At 43.8% G+C, this 16,536-nt stretch overlaps 2 protein-coding genes across 2 annotated transcripts; both read left to right on the top strand.

Moving 5' to 3' along the window:
* Nucleotides 1-5,190: 5,190 nt before the first annotated feature.
* On the top strand, nt 5,191-11,624 carry LOC4330142 (kinesin-like protein KIN-7C). Its single transcript, NM_001416788.1, has 14 exons — nt 5,191-5,427; nt 5,957-6,255; nt 6,819-6,908; nt 6,996-7,096; nt 7,180-7,293; nt 7,380-7,461; nt 7,549-7,616; nt 7,951-8,016; nt 8,110-8,234; nt 8,725-9,052; nt 9,273-9,374; nt 9,462-10,166; nt 10,479-10,774; nt 10,885-11,624. Exons 2-14 carry the CDS (start codon nt 6,009-6,011, stop codon nt 11,213-11,215), a joined length of 2,655 nt encoding a protein of 884 aa, NP_001403717.1. The 5' UTR covers nt 5,191-5,427; nt 5,957-6,008; the 3' UTR covers nt 11,216-11,624.
* Nucleotides 11,625-15,342: 3,718 nt separating this feature from the next.
* Nucleotides 15,343-16,304, top strand: LOC4330141 (RING-H2 finger protein ATL74). The gene has a single exon (XM_015769564.3). It carries the CDS (start codon nt 15,426-15,428, stop codon nt 16,017-16,019), a length of 594 nt encoding a protein of 197 aa, XP_015625050.1. The 5' UTR covers nt 15,343-15,425; the 3' UTR covers nt 16,020-16,304.
* Nucleotides 16,305-16,536: the final 232 nt, after the last annotated feature.

The following is a 16,536-nucleotide window of genomic DNA, read 5'->3' as shown; positions in this document are numbered from 1 at the left end:
GCAACAACACGTGCCCAGTATGAGAAAAGGCTTAAAAAATTCGACTGAAATTACTCGATAAATGTGGTTGCAGTTTTCTGTCGAAACCGATCTTTTTCAATGGAAGAGATTTGCTCAATCGTGTGCATCAGCTAATGGATCGGACAACCTGTTAGGCCCGGCTGGGCTCACAAGAGGCCCGTGAATTGGGTTAGCATCGACAGGGTTCAGGTCCTCAGGGTGGAGGACCATTTACCAATCAAGTGGGCCTTCTAAGGCTGGCCTGAGCTTGTTGCATAACTGGGCCGAGCCCTGCTGTTGTCAGCCTACGCTGTTTTATAAGAAGCGAGACAAAACTGAGACAAGAGTTAAAATAAAGTTTAGCGATCTTATCGAAATAATTCAGAGTCTCCCCGCATAGAAGAAGAAATAATTCTGAGTAATTACTTGAACAGTTCAACTAAATCAGTCAAATAGAAAATGTTATTATGGTTCCAATTCTGCTGGATCAGTTCATATACCTTGCCGGAACTTGGAACCAACCTACGAGGTAACTTTTTTCTCCAGGGATAAGATTTGATCATATGAATCATGAATGGTGTTCCAAAAAAAAAAAAAGATTTGATCATTTGAACATTAGAACATACGATGCAGTACGCACACTCTGTACAGCAGTACAGGTGAGCACCTTCCAACTCGGGCCACAGCATATGATACCACCAGATTACCAGTGCTACCGACGGGCCCCGCGTGCGTCTGCGGCAAGGCGGCAATCTCCTCCGTGCTCCAAGACCAAGCAGTACTGACTGCAGAGTAGTAAAAACAACAGAAAAACGCACGGCGTTCTGCCCAAACCTGGCGCGCTAGCCGCTTGGACACGGGCACGGACACGGACGGACGGATCGATGTTGCAGGATGCGGATGTTCCCCGCGTGCTTAGCTTCTCGGACTCTCATCTCTCTCACGCCTAGGGGTGGACAAAAAGCTCGGGCTCGTGAGCTCGGCTCGGGCTTGGCTCGAGCTCGCAAAGCTCGGCTTGGCTCGAAAAGAAAACGAGCCGAGCCCGAGCCGCCTCCAGAGCTCGTTTGTAAATTGAGCCGAGCCCGAGCTAGCTCGCAAGCCGCTCGGTAGGCTTGTCAAGCTGGTGAAAAAATGACATTGGCCCATTAACAATTCCCCATCCCAGGCCCAATGAAAACCCTAACCTTCCCTTGCTACAGAAACTATTCCCCTTCCCACTTCCCAGTTCGTCGCCGCCGCTACTCCATCGCACCGAGACCGAGTCCCTCCCTCTGGGCGGCGCAAGGAGTTGCCGGCCGCTGGCCCGCCGCCTCCCTCCCAGTCCCTAGCAGAAGCGCCGGCGCGCCGCTCGACGCGGCAGCCTCAGTTCCGCCAGCCAGCCGCCTCCCTCCCCTGCGCCCTGCGCGGCTGCGCTGGCTCCGGCCTCCCTCCCCAGCCGCCCAGCGACGCTCGACCCCAGTGCCATCGCGGCGCCGCCTCTCTACCCTGCACCGCCTTCGGCCTCCCTCTCCTGTGCTACCCGCGTCCCTGACTCGACGGTCGACGCCGTCCATCACCTCGCCGAGACGCCAACCGATCGATGACAGTTCACACAGCGACGAGCCTAGGATGAAGAGGTTCGTGATGTATTTTCTGATTTTTGTGATTCATTTCTCAGTAGCTGTGTATATGCGTGATGAATTGATGTGTATATGCGTGATGAATTGATGTGTATGTGTGCAGTGTGTGCTATTATCAATGATTCAATCACAGAAAGGTTGAGGCAAATAGATCAAAATTGTTATACCTACACTAATATACTATACTTAATTCGAGCCATATGTTTTGTGTAGTAAATAGAATCTGTAATGCACACTTGCTGTTAACTTGCTGAAAATTGATTGCACTATTGTTGAAGTATTTACTTGCTGTTGTGCATCACAAGCTGGCTCGAGCTGGCTCGAGCTTTGAAACGAGCCAAGCCGAGCTGCATTTTTTGCTCGTTCTCTTTATCAAGCCGAGCCGAGCCGAGCCTGTTCTTGACCAAGCTTTCACGAGCCGAGCCGAGCTTGGCTCGGCTTGGCTCGTTTCCACCCCTACTCACGCCCTGACGGAAAACACGGGCAGATAGTTAATCAGTTGCCACGTACTCCCTCCCTCCCATAAAAAAACGAATCTAGTACTAGATGAGACACATTCTAGAACTATAAATCTGAACATATGTCCAGATTCGTAGTATTATAATATGTCAAATCCGGTACTATATGTTCAAATTCGTCACATCCGGTACTAGGTTGGTTTTTTATGGGACTGAGGGATTATGACCTTATCTTGTCGCTTATGTTTATGCATATTAGCGAAATTTAAATTTGGAGTTGATTTAGAGATTTTTTTTCATCGAATTTATTTTTCAACCTTTGATCTTAGATCGTTAGGAACACGTATATAAAATTTTTATTCTTCGTTTGTAAATACGCTGTTGTAAGCGAAATCCAGCGAGTAGCTCCTGTATGTTCCTTTTCATTCGCCAAAAAAACGAGGGTTCGTTATGGTCAGCCGGCCGAATTGGGCAGCTGGCAGCCGTTGGAGTATAGTATTGTGCTTGCCGACATGGCTTTGTGGAACTCGGTAGACTTTATAAGTATATCCTGAAAAGAAACTTCCAAGCAAAATATAGGAGACTAATCATGTCAGACCAAGAAAAGTACAAACGCGAGAGAAAATCAGGAGGTTTAATACTCCTATTCTTTTTTGAGAACCTAATACTCCTATTCGACAAGGTGCTACAAACGGGTACGTCTAATGGGCGATCGATCACCATCAGATTCGCTCCCCACCCCTCCCCCTCTCTTTCTCTATCTAGTTTCCTTTTTTTGGCACCACATTACTTTCCTATTTTAGTAATTTATGCATCTAAAGTTTATACACCTCAAGTTTATACATCTAAAGTTTAGAGACTAAAAGTTTATAAGTCAAAAGTTTATATATCCGATTCAAATATGAAATTGAATTCAAATATTTTTCATATATAGTATTTCTATATATCTAAAGTTTATACACCTAAAGTTTATAGAGCTAAAGTTTATATACCCGATTCAAATTCAAATTTGAATTATATCCGATTCAAATTTAAATTTGAATTCAAATATTTTCTATATATAGTATTTCTATACATCTAAAGTTTACACACCTAAAGTTTATAGACCTAAAGTTTACGTACCCGATTCATATTTGAATTTAAATTTGAATTCAAATTTTTTATATATAGTATTTCTATACATAATTTTTTCTAACTTTTTATTTTTTTAAAAAAATTATGGAGATGTATAAACTTGAGGTGTATAAACTTTAGGTTTATAAATTTACTAAAATAGGAAAGTAATACGGTGCTAAAAAAGAAAATCAGGTGGAGTAAGGGAATCAGAAATTTGATCGCCCCTAGCGATCCCTAGCGATCGATCGCCAGGTAGCATTCTCGGCTACAAGCTGACTCCAAATTTAACTACCAGGGCAGGGGCACTCAAGATATGCAGTCATGTTTAAAATATTCAGATCAGCACCTGATTATAGCCGTTGGTGAGTGGTTGTCGTTCAAAAGGCCAACCTGGGGACATGATGTTTAGGATTCCAGATCGCAAGGTCGTCGCACACGTGAATTACTAGTAGCTACAGTTCATAGTATAGTGCAAGTTCCTGTGTGAAATTCGGCTTCTGTACGGTCACACATTTGAATTTAGTTTTCACAACGGTAATTTAGGAAATGCACTGGTCCTTGCGGCGTGTTAAATACCTGAATGTGGCAAAACACCCCGTGCCCGTCATGACTCGGAATTACTCTCTGCATTGATGATCTTCAGCAAAGTACTTCAATTATGTGCGATACTCGCCAGTATCCAATGTGATGTCCAAGGTACTGTGTATAGTCCCCGCATTTAATAATATCGGTTCATCTCCTTGGAAGTACCCATTCATATATATTACGAAATTTTTAACTCTATGCTAATTTGACATAAATAAGTTGGTAAATGCCAATGAAACTGGATGTTCATTTGGTTTGTTGCCCAAAAATTGCCGAGGCCAAATTATTTGCCAAGAAAAAAAGGGGCTAAAACAATTTCCCAAAGTTTTGGCAACAAATGGACCACCGACACTCTACCAAAATTTCGACAACACCGAATCTTGTTACTAGCTCTTTAATCGAATAATTTGCATTGACATTATATTTCATCTCAAATTTTGACTACTTCTTCTAGGAAAAAACAATTACAAACACTTTAAAAATATGTTATATTATTGAAGTGTCATTTCACATATATAACAATACAATTTCCAGTCATCGGAACCTAACCATTTAAAATTAATTTATAGTCAAAGTGAGATGTCAATAGTGTTTTTTTTGTCCATTATCGTTTTCTTGTAGTTTTTTTTAAACTCCATTGTATGTGCATGGTAGGTTACATACAAAAATTGTGAAATAGAAATAGTAGCTATACTTCATACTTTCTACGTAGTTGATATTCACTGGTAGCAATTACTATTTTAAACCATTTTAAATCCTATGTAAGTATGACATCATCTATAAAATAAATCATCTTTCTCATATTGGGATTGTTTGGCTGCCCTTTATTTGGTTGTGGCTATAGCTATCGCTAGTAGATTGCTAGTAGCCATGGCTGTGCGCCGCAGCCGTTTACATTGTGTGCAACAGTAGTAGCTGTTTGAAAACTTGCAAATTGATGTTTTTCATCCCCTCCTTATCCCTCGTACTAAACAATTGAAGAAACACATAATATGTCGATGCCGAAAGGACAATATAAGTAAAGAAAATGTCATTTTCTAAAAAGAATTAAAAGTAGCATTGTAAAATAGACAGCTCATGTTACTATGCCGTATGGCACCCTGTATGCTCCAAAAAAAACGTACATGGGCTCCACTCAACAACCCTATTCTCCATGGGGTCTCGCATTCAAAAACACCCACCAAAGAACAATCGACAGAGAGAGCCACAGAGCCATTGAAAACAACCCCAGGGGAAGAGAAGACAAACGACTCAGCGCAACGGTCTCCTTGGGTTGGAGAAGACTCAAACAAACAAAAAAATCACCAAAAAAAAAAAGAAAAAAACAAAGTACTACTCCTCCACTGTACACCACCGTCTCTTGCACTCCTCTCGCCTCTCTCTCTCTCTCTCTCTCCCCCCACAAATTCAACAAGATCGTCGTGGGGAGCACAGCCCGCACGCGGTGAAGCGCCCGCTCTCTCTCCATCCACCACCTCCAACCTCCCCCAAAACCTCCACCTCCACCGCCAAATTCGCGAAGGAGTTCAAACACTCGAAGGGCCATGGCTGCCGCCGCGGGGCTCCGCCGCTCAACCGTCACGCCGCGGGGAGCCGCCGCCGCGTGCCTGCGTTTTTCCGGAGCCGGCCGCCGCCTTCGCCCAGCCTCGGTAACGGCCTGCTCCCTCCCTCCCTCCCCGTGGGCGCTGCTACTCGCTTGAGCATTGCTGGTTGGTTGGCGAGTTGTTCGGTGATGTTGATCTCTGGCCGGGGGGTACTGTGTCGGCTGTTAGGTCTGGGTGAACTGGTTCATGCAGATCTGTAGTACTATTAATTAGTTTGGGGATTTCGCGAGAAGGATGATTGGTAACCTGAGCAGGAGCTGGGTGGGGTGGTGGTGGTGATGGATTTGATTTGATTAATCGGTGGTTCTCAAGTTGTATCCGATTATCGGACGTGCTAACAACTGTACTAATTACGTGCGTAATTACTTCGTAAGGGTCCACAGAAATGCTTGCCTTCTCCTCCACCCGCTGCATCAATCTCGTCAGCAGCCTTGCCCCGCACTCAAATTCACAGCAACAGGACGAATTCGTGCATCTCGTCCCCGTTGGTGGCTTGGCTTGTTGTTCCTTTTGGTTTTTATATGCCTTGCTTCTTGGTTGGGTCTGTTGTATAATGGTCCCGCACTGCTTGCAGATGGTGTAGGAGAAAAGAGGGATAGGAGAAGGGGGGAGTGAGCGGGAGAGAGATGGGGGCGATTGGAGGCGACGAGCTGGTGCAGTGGGACAAGATGGGTGCAGCTGAGGCAGTCAATGGCGGCTGTGGAGGCGCCGGGAAGATGGATAGGATACAGGTGTTGGTGAGGCTGAGGCCGCTGAGCGAGAAGGAGGTTGCTAGGAGGGAGCCAGCGGAGTGGGAGTGCATCAATGACAGCACTGTCATGTTCCGGAGCACCTTCCCTGACCGACCCACGGCGCCAACAGCATACACGTTCGGTGAGTTTGCTGATACAATTGTTGCAGATGGTCATTGCTTAGATATTCTTGTGTTGGAGAATAGTAGATAACATTTGTAATCATGGTTCATGGAACCTTCAAACAAGATATTGGCTTTGACTCTTTCACAATTGTGTATATTCGTCATATTACAATTCATATCATTTGTCATTGACAGTTTGAAGCATTTTGATGTACAGAATTGCTATGTAAGGTTATTTTGATAGTACAGTAGATTGGTAATGCTGTTCTCTAAAACTAACTTGTCACTGTAACACAGTGTTTCGTGGATTAGTAATATTAGAAGAATTATGATTGATGCTGGTTAAGTAAATGCAGTCCAAGATTGCAGGGAATGGTTGTGGTTGGTTGCCCAGATGAGAGCCCACCTTGTTAAAGAAACTTTATTGAGATTGGCTTCATTTTAATAATTTATGCCAGAGGCACCATCCTAGATAATTGTGTTCTCTTTGGTGCATCATGTCACCTGGAATTTCCTGATTCAGTCCTCCAAGTTAAATTCTGGACCCTGCATGATTAACATAAGCATCCTTTCATTGCAGATAGGGTATTTCACTCTGATTGCAGTACCAAAGAAGTCTACGAGGAAGGGGTGAAGGAAGTTGCCCTCTCTGTAGTTAGTGGCATTAACTGTGAGTGCAAACCACACACGACACATACCACAATTTCAAAATATGTTAAGACATTTGAGCTAAATCAGAGTGCATTCCCTTTTACAGCAAGTATTTTTGCATATGGACAAACCAGCAGTGGAAAGACATACACTATGACTGGAGTAACAGAATATACAGTAGCAGATATATATGATTATATTAACAAGGTAACCAAACTTCCGTCCATCTTCTGATCCCATGTCAGAGTTTGGTCGTATTTTACAGTCTTCAAATGATCTTTTTTTTTCAGCATGAAGAGAGAGCCTTTGTGTTGAAGTTCTCTGCGATTGAAATATATAATGAAGTTATACGGGATCTTCTTAGTGCGGAAAATACCCCTCTTAGACTCTGGGATGATGCAGAGGTGAAAAAAGGGCTCCTTATTATCCTTGATAATTATTATCCTGCAATGTATTTGCTTCTGACTTTATTATGCTATTTATTCAACAGAAGGGCACCTATGTAGAGAATCTTACAGAGGTTGTATTAAGGGATTGGAACCATCTCAAGGGACTTATTTCTGTGTGTGAAGGTGCAAAATTGATTACTTATAGCAGGCATACATTATTTGTAATTGGTGAAACCGTTTATCTCACATGTGCTTATGTACTTGCAATAGCTCAAAGGAGGACAGGGGAGACCTTCTTAAACGAAAAAAGTTCTAGATCCCATCAGATACTTCGATTGGTTTGTTCTTTACTCAAATCTATGAATTACTCCCTCCGTCCCAAAATAAGTGCAGCCATGGTTTTCTGCGCCCAACTTTGACCGTTCGTCTTATTTGAAAACTTTTTTAAAAAAATTAAAAACAGAAGTCACGAGTAAAGTACTATTTATGTTTTATCATCTCATAACAATAAAAATGCTAATTATAAAAAAATTTCAAATAAGACGGACGATCAAAATTGGGCGCAGAAACTCATGGCTGCGCTTATTTTGGGACGGAGGTAGTACTTTGGTATAAATTGTTATCTTTGAGTCTATGCTTCATTTTGGCTGATGTATTTGTCAAGCAATTCAGACAGTTGAAAGCTCTGCTCGCGAGTTCTTAGGAAAGGACAAGTCAACTACACTTGTGGCTAGTGCAGTAAGAATAACATCTTACAAGTCTATCATGGAGTTCTTTTTATTGGAAAAATTAGGTGCATGCATTATTCATTCTCCATTTCTCCCCATGCAGAACTTTGTTGATCTGGCTGGAAGTGAGCGTGCATCTCAGGCATTGTCAGCTGGCACAAGACTGAAAGAAGGTTGTCACATTAATAGGAGTTTGCTTGCCCTTGGCACTGTCATTAGAAAACTGAGGTCCGAATCTCAACTTGAAACTGTGCAATTTTATTTAGTTCAATCCACATTATAGGAAAATTTGGTTGTCTTATTTAGAGAATAGTTTGTTGCTTGACAGAGTATGATTTTTTAAGGATGGCTGTAGTCATGTAGCTCCATATATGTTTTGATTTCACACTTGTCGCTTTAGAGAATTCTAGGAAAGATATATATTTGGAGCATGTATTATGTGCACAGAATTTGTGCAAAAATATTGTTAGATATGTAAAACATAAAAAGGCAATAGGGTTGCATTTGTTTGATAACAGATAATATATATCATTTTATTTTGTGTAGTACATGTCATGTTTTGCACAATTTTTTGTGTGCTGACATATTTAAGCATGCTTTATGCATATGTATTTTCTTTTGGGATTTTATATAGTGTACAATAAAGTGGGATGTTTACAGTAATGTTTGCTTGGAATTTCGCCCAAGTGATATCAGTTATATCTTTTCATTAATGCAGCATGGGAAGTAATGCACACATACCGTATAGAGATTCAAAGCTTACACGCATACTACAGCCATCTTTGGGAGGTAATGCAAGAACTGCAATTATTTGTACACTGAGCCCTGCCACTAGCCACATTGAGCAATCAAGAAATACTCTGCTATTTGGGAGTTGTGCAAAGGAAGTAGTTACAAATGCTCAGGTTAATGTGGTCATGTCTGATAAAGCACTGGTTAAGCACTTGCAAAAGGAACTTGCTAGATTGGAGAGCGAGTTGCGGCATCCAGTTCAGAGTTCCAGTCTCGAAACATTATTGAAGGAAAAGGACAACCAAATCAGAAAGGTAAAGTTACCTGTCACTTTTCTTACCTCCCTGTTTTCTCCTCCACGGCTCATACTGGAATTTGCAGAAAACTATTGTTTTTGTGTGCATCTGGTCTATCTTACTTGCTGCCACTTTTGCCTTGTCCATTACGAGTATTTCCACACTATTCTACTTGACAAAAAAAGTTTGTTGTTTCTGTTGCACACATCCATAAAATTTCATGTCATGTCCATTGCAGATGGAGAAAGAAATAAAAGAACTGAAGTCACAACGTGATTTGGCTCAATCCAGGTTGCAGGATTTGCTGCAATCTGTCGGTGATCATGACCTGAACCGTCAAGTATATTCTCTGCCATGACTTCTGAAATTTAGTTTTGTTTCATCTCGTTGTTCCGGCAGGGTCATGTTTGTTTTGTTTATATTTTAGGTTCAAGGAAAGCATTCAGTCAGAAGCCCTCCATCTGTTGGAATGCCCCCAAGCGTCAGCAGAGATGATAGTTCTCAGGTCTCTCATGATGATTCAGATCTTTACAAGGAAGTGCGATGTATTGAAAGCAATCGGACAGGAGGAAATGACCAGTTGGACTTATCAGCTGGTGAAAGTAGTAGCCCACAAGATTCAAATATGAATTCTGGTTTGCATGGAAATGATTCAAATGCATCAGTGAATTCTAGGCATTCAAGGCCCTCTGGCGAAGCTCCTATTACTTTGGAGGAACACTTGGAGAATATTAGAAGGCCTTTTGTCAGTCTAGCCAAAGATCTAGGATCTTCAACACGTAACTCATCAAACTTAAGAGTAATTGGTAGAAGCAGGAGCTGTAGATCACTGACAGGTTCTACTATGTTTGACGATATGGAGATGGATGATTGCACTCCACTAAATAGAAGTTTGGTGGAGTTCCCAGGAAGACCTGTGGAATCTCATAGAAGAGGATCTGCACTGCACTATGATGCAGAGACCGACACACTTTCAAGGGCAGGATCCATGAGTTCTGAGATCAGCACTTTTAAGGATGCAAAGACAAATGGGTCTGTTGCATGCGATACAGAATTCACTGGTATTGGTGAATTTGTTGCTGAACTCAAAGAGATGGCCCAGGTTCATTATCAGAAGCAGTTAGGTGACCAGGTATGAAAATATCTAATTAGCTTTGAGGGCACTTAGCTCTGCAGTTCATTTAATTATTGTTTTATTCAAGAAAAATGTGATTATGTGATGCTGGTTTGGAAAATACATGCTTATATATAGTATTGCTTCGGTTTAACATCCTGGCTCTTGGGACTCTATCATAGAATTTCAACAATTTCTCCCACCCCTCAAAAGCCACATACCATTAGCATTCCAACTAATAATCTAAAATAAATAGTGTTTTCTGCTGAATACTTCTTTTTCTATGCTTCAGCAAGTAATTAAATTATTGGCATTTCATCCATGTTTTAGAATGCAAATGGAAAGAGCATCGGATTGGACCCGATCGAGGGTGTTTCTCAGTCACCTTCTCGATGGCCTTTGGAATTCGAGAAGAAGCAGCAAGAGATCATCGAGCTTTGGCAAGCTTGCAGCATTTCCTTGGTCCACAGGACTTACTTTTTCTTGCTATTCAAGGGAGAAGCAGCTGACTCGATCTACATGGAAGTGGAGCTTCGAAGGCTATCATTCCTGAGAGATACATACTCAAGGGGGAGCACCCCTAGCAATGCGATAGTAGGCAGCCTGAGTACTTCCCCTGTTGCGAGGTGCGTAAATTACTCGTTTCCATTCATTCACTTCTTTTGTGCCATAACCTTAAAATTAGCGCCAAACCATCACGAGCAACTCATAAGCCCCGTGCTCTGCTGTAATGCAGCGCAAAGAAGCTGCAGCGGGAGAGGGAGATGCTTGCCAGGCAGATGCAGAAGCGGCTGTCCACGGAGGAGAGGGAGCACACGTACACAAAATGGGGTGTCTCGCTGGACTCCAAGAGGAGGAAACTGCAGGTCGCTCGCCGCCTCTGGACCGAGACGAAAGACCTGGAGCATGTCAGGGAGAGCGCGTCCCTGGTCGCCAAGCTGATCGGGCTCCAGGAGCCAGGCCAAGTTCTCAAGGAGATGTTCGGGCTCAGCTTCGCGCCGCAGCAGCAGCCGACCCGGCGGCGATCCTCCAACGGCTGGAGATACGGGATCCCTTCGTTCGCCTGATTTGGATCGACCACACACGAAACAAGGCTGACACGACGATGCGACTGACCAAAGGATCTTTTGTTTTTTCTCCTTTTATTTTTTCCCCTTTTCGATCTTGGTGTATCTGCATGTTCTGATTGTCCATAGGATTTTAGGAAGCACAAAATTGATGGTGGCGTCCGTTTGCGCCCTTTGTGTTGCCGGCCTCGTGCATGTTTCTGCCCAGCCGCCGCCGGTCTTTGATTGCTGCTGACATTATATCGCCGCAGAGCCAATCGGTGTTGTGTTGTATAACGTGTGCTAGTTTCTCGTATTTTGCTTGTAGATCCGCTTGATATAACTGTGCTTACTAGAAATGCCGAAGAGAATGCCGCATGTGACTGGAGTGTATTTTTACAAGCTGGAGTAGGTTTTACTCTCTTTGGTTTGATAATTCTTGATGAACATGAGAACAAACTTTTATAACTATCAATGGCTTTAAAATTTATTTTGTTTATAATCACTAGAATAACATATATAGATTTATTTCACAAAGTACTATAATAAAAATAAAAAAATGTTTATTTATTGTATATATTATAAATAGAAAAATATAGTTAAAAATATGTTTTAAAGGCCGTTTCATTGTTCAAAATATCAAGAATTATGAAACCCGGAGAATTAATCTTTACGGCATCCACATTTTGAGGTTTTGAGGCAATAGTACCTCAGCCGGATGTCTAATCCATCGTTTTTCCATACTATTTCAGCGGGGGTTATCGACCTTCACGATATTATGGGTGTTGCTCGGTAGCTGTGAAAAACCGTATAAAATTCGTCAAAATTTTAAACAAATTATTTTGATCTGACAGTGGTTCCATAGTTTTGAGATAGTTACTCGCGATTTCAGACGGTAACCACATGGTAAGCTGCGGTTATTGTGAACTGTTTGGAAGGGGAAAAAAAAGGGAAAACGCAGTAGAAAATCAAGAGGAAATTTAGGATAACTACAAGAATACTCCCTCCATTTCAAATTGATCTACATATAGTTTTTTTAGGTTATTTCTAAATGATATACATATTTGTGTTCATTCATTAGGTCTATTTGTTATTTGTGCATTGGAGTAAATGGACATTGATGCATGCATCCATGCACACAAGCATTTATAACCCACATGCAATATCTTGATTTGCTATTGGCTAGAAAATAGTAGGGATGGTGCATGCATTGAGTTTGTTGCTAGAGTAAATATAATATGAGAGAGTTATTAGCTTTTCTTGGTCTTGGTGTACCTATAAAATATGTAGATCAATTTGGAATTGAGGGAGTATGTTGGAGGCATTTCGAACATATAGAACTACGTATTGATGTAATGTAAGAAAATTTGACATGAATTTTGCTATACTTTTTACATTCCAGCAATAAAGAATCTTCACTATTCCTTTTTCTTTTGGTCATTTTTAATCCATTATTAGTTTGGCTTGAGAATATGGGGTTGTTTAGTTGTGCTACTTGCCGCTGCATTACACTTAGGGGTGGCAACAGGGCGGGGCAGGGTCGGGTTGGGCTGGAATGCCCCCGCCCCCATCCTCCTGTAGGTATCCTCAGCCCCGGTCACGCGAAGGCAATCAGGTGGAAAACATCACCCGTCCCCGTAGGTGACCCGCATGGGTGACTTGGGCCCCGCATCACCCGGATAAAGATAATACTCCATAAAAATAGGACAATGCACCTAATAATAATATGATAAAATTTCAAAATTTCAATAGCAATGTATACTCATCGGTCAGTACACAAATACATAAAGCACATGATCAAGGTCATATGCATACATCATATGGTCTATCTTCTAATTGAAATGATGCATAATATGGTCTATCTTCTAATTGAAATGATCAAGCACATATACATACTTGATACATCATATGGTCTATCTTCTAATTGAAATGATGCATAATAGACAATGATTAGCACGAGGCAAATTGGACAGCGGCTGGCTGCTTGGTGACTCGGCGACGACGAGTCGATGTGGAGATGAATCGACGACGAGGCGATGTGGAGATGAATTGATGCAACGAAATAGTAGACGGTAAGAAGGGGGTTGGTTGAAGTAAGGAAAGAGATAAGGGTCGAGGGAAACTAGCGTCTTGAGCTTTTATATGTCAATTTGGAATGAGTTTAATGGGCCTATATTATTGCAATGGGCTACTTTCAGAGAGGTACTCCTTCCGTTTCACAATGTAAGTCATTTTAGCATTTCTCACATTCATATTGATGTTAATAAATCTAAACAGACAGACAGACAGACAGACAGACAGACACACACACACACACACACACACACACACACAGACACACACACACATATATATATATATATATATATATATATATATATATATATATATATATATATATATATATATATATATATATATATATATATATATAAATTCATTAACATCAATATAAATGTGAAAAATACTAGAATGACTTACATTATGAAACGGAGGAAGTAACTCACATCCGGTGCCCCTTCGGGTTACCCGTGGGTTAATTCCGATCCCCACCCTCGCTCACCCGCAGGTGAAAATTCTCCCCCGGCCCTGGCTCTAACGGAAAAATTGCCACCCCTAGTAACAGTTACAGGAACAACATCCACAATGAAAAAAAAAGAACTACAACTGTGCAGGTATAACTGTTACGGCTGTGTTAATGCAACTAGCATAAACGATAAGAGTCTATTATGTTAACCTTCTCTCTTTTTTATCACAAAATTTGTATAAGTAGTACTTACAAGAATTTTTCCAATTTCTTTTTTGAAAATTTAAATTTAGATAAAATTTATCAAACCCTATAGCCGATTACCCCTACCTTAACTTTACGGAACGCACGGTTACCTCACGGTAACCGGTCGGCTGGGAAAACCATGGTCCAATCTGATCAAACTGGAGTCTGTCTATACCAAATTACCAATTTTTCCTGGCTTGATCGCTTTGTTTTATGAAGAACGCTGGCAACGCTGCCAAGTTGGGTCATTGGGCCCCGCGCCTGGGAGTCATGATACTGGTTCATGCCTTTGCGACGCCCAAAGATAAATAAAGCTGCGTGCCTGCCGTGCCATGCACACAGCAAACACGGCGCGGAGAGACTCCCCTGCTCACGAACTCACACGAGTCACGAGCGCTGCCGCTGGACGATATCCAACCCTCCTTCAACTTCAAGGTCTGGGGGATTGGGCCAGTGGGGTGGGGGGGGGGGGGGGGGGCGCAATGGGCCTGGCCGTCTCCTTTTGATGGGTTCGATGAGGCGAAGACGACGAGGGACCTAAAAGTTGGAGGACTACTACAACATGGCCCTATGGACGCAGTGGATGGTCCCGTAGGACCTTCTTGTTCTTGGTACGGGACGAATGGCATTGACCAGAGTTAACTATTGCCGTTTGTTGGTTTAGGAAAGTGGTATTCCTATTTCCTAGGATTTTGCATCTTGATTGATCACTAGTGCCATTATGCTATACCTACGGTTTCGTTTTTTCTACTTTCTAGCATCATGCACCGGGACAATCATGCTTTGGCTGTACTACCGCGGTAGAGTATAAAATGTATACTCATGCTTGAGCATGTAGGAGTAGAAAAATGTAATGTTAGACCCATCTACTCCCTCCGTCCAAAAAAAAAAAAAAGGCAAACCGCGGATTGCGTGCCAACGTTTGACTGTCCGTCTTATATATGAAACTTTTCTATAATTAGTATTTTCATTGTTGTTAGATGATAAAACATGATGAATACTTTATGCGTGACTTATCCTTTTATTTTTTTTCATAATTTTTTCAAATAAGACGGACGGTCAAACATTGAACACGGAAACCAGAGATTGTCTTTTTTTTGGGACAGAGGGAGTAGGCCTCTTACAAAATGAACAAAAAAAATTCTGATTCCTATTAAACGAACTGATTGCCATAAAAACTTCAGGATTTCATTCATGCCCTCCGGCGACCTTAAAATGGCGGCAAAATTTAGGAGTAGTAGATGTTGAATTTCAAAAAAGAAAAAGCTGTAAAATTCGTGCCTGCCAAAGCGAAGCGTGGGGTCTGGGTCGAGTTACCAGTTCTGGAGGAAAGAAAAGAAGCGTACAAAAGGCCACGCATAGCGACGACGACGACGACCATTCCGAAGCGCGGACAAGGACACCACCTCCTACCGTCCCACTCCCACGCCGCGACACACGCCACTCCCCGAGAAAGCCATGACGCGCCGGGCCAACCACACCGCCTCGCCCTCCGTGAACGCCACGACGGCGGCGGCGGCGGCGGCCATGATCACCGCCACCCCGTCCCCGCCGCCGAGGCTGCCGCTTCCCAACCCCGGCAATGCCGACGCCGGCGCCGGGGCGTGGGGCCCCTACGCCAGCTCGCGCGCGTTCTTCTCCAACGTGGCCACCATCCTCATCATCCTCGCCTGCGTCTCCCTCCTCGCCTTCTGCCTCCACGCCGCCGCGCGGTGCCTCATCCGCTGCCTCGCCCGCCGCCGCGACTCCGGGGCGCCGGCGCTGGCGCCGGCGCTGGCGCAGGCGCAGCCGCCCAAGCCGTCTTCCGACGACGGCGCCAACACGGGTAGCTCGGGGGCGGCCAGCGCGGCGTCGGGGGTCGCGATGGTCGGCGGGTGGGCCGAGGCGGAGTGCGCCATCTGCCTGTCGGAGCTGGCGGACGGCGGCGGCGAGCGCGTCCGCGTGCTCCCGGCGTGCGGGCACGGCTTCCACGGCGCCTGCGTGGACGGGTGGCTCGCGGCGCGCGCTTCCTGCCCCACCTGCCGCGCGCCGTCGCGCGCCGGCGAGCCCTAGCCAGACAACCGACCAGGTGGCCGCTGCTCCCTCTTCAGTCTTCCCTGCATGCCTTCCGGCTTCTAGCTTTGCCGCCGCCGCCTCCGGCCGATCTGCCGGTGACGCAGACACGAAGTGACAACAAAGTACATTACGCTGGAGCTTGTTCAGCTAGCTCTGTGATGTTCATCGAGTACAGATTACAGAGTACCACCTAGTACTACTAGTACCTGTTCTTCCATGGTTCGTGACAATGCTGCTCGTCGCGTCGTCCATATGGATTAATGAAGGCATAATGCTCTTCCATTCGCATGGTTTTTGTTGGTTTTCATCCCAATTCCCAAGCTCGATGTTGCATTCTCGCAATCTTGGTCATGCATGCGCCGCTGCAACAACCCGCTGGGGGGGGGGGGGCGTGCAAAAGCCGGTGATTACGCCGGCGCCAGTGACAAACTGACGAAACGCCTGCGGGCTGCAATTGCAAGCACGCATGGAATTGGAATCAGGTCGCTGGAGACGACAAGCGTAGGGCGTTGTA

This window comes from Oryza sativa, chromosome 2 (genome assembly GCF_034140825.1).
Source record: "Oryza sativa Japonica Group chromosome 2, ASM3414082v1".
In the NCBI taxonomy this organism is placed as follows: domain Eukaryota; kingdom Viridiplantae; phylum Streptophyta; class Magnoliopsida; order Poales; family Poaceae; genus Oryza; species Oryza sativa.
This window is presented reverse-complemented; position numbering and strand designations above follow the sequence as displayed.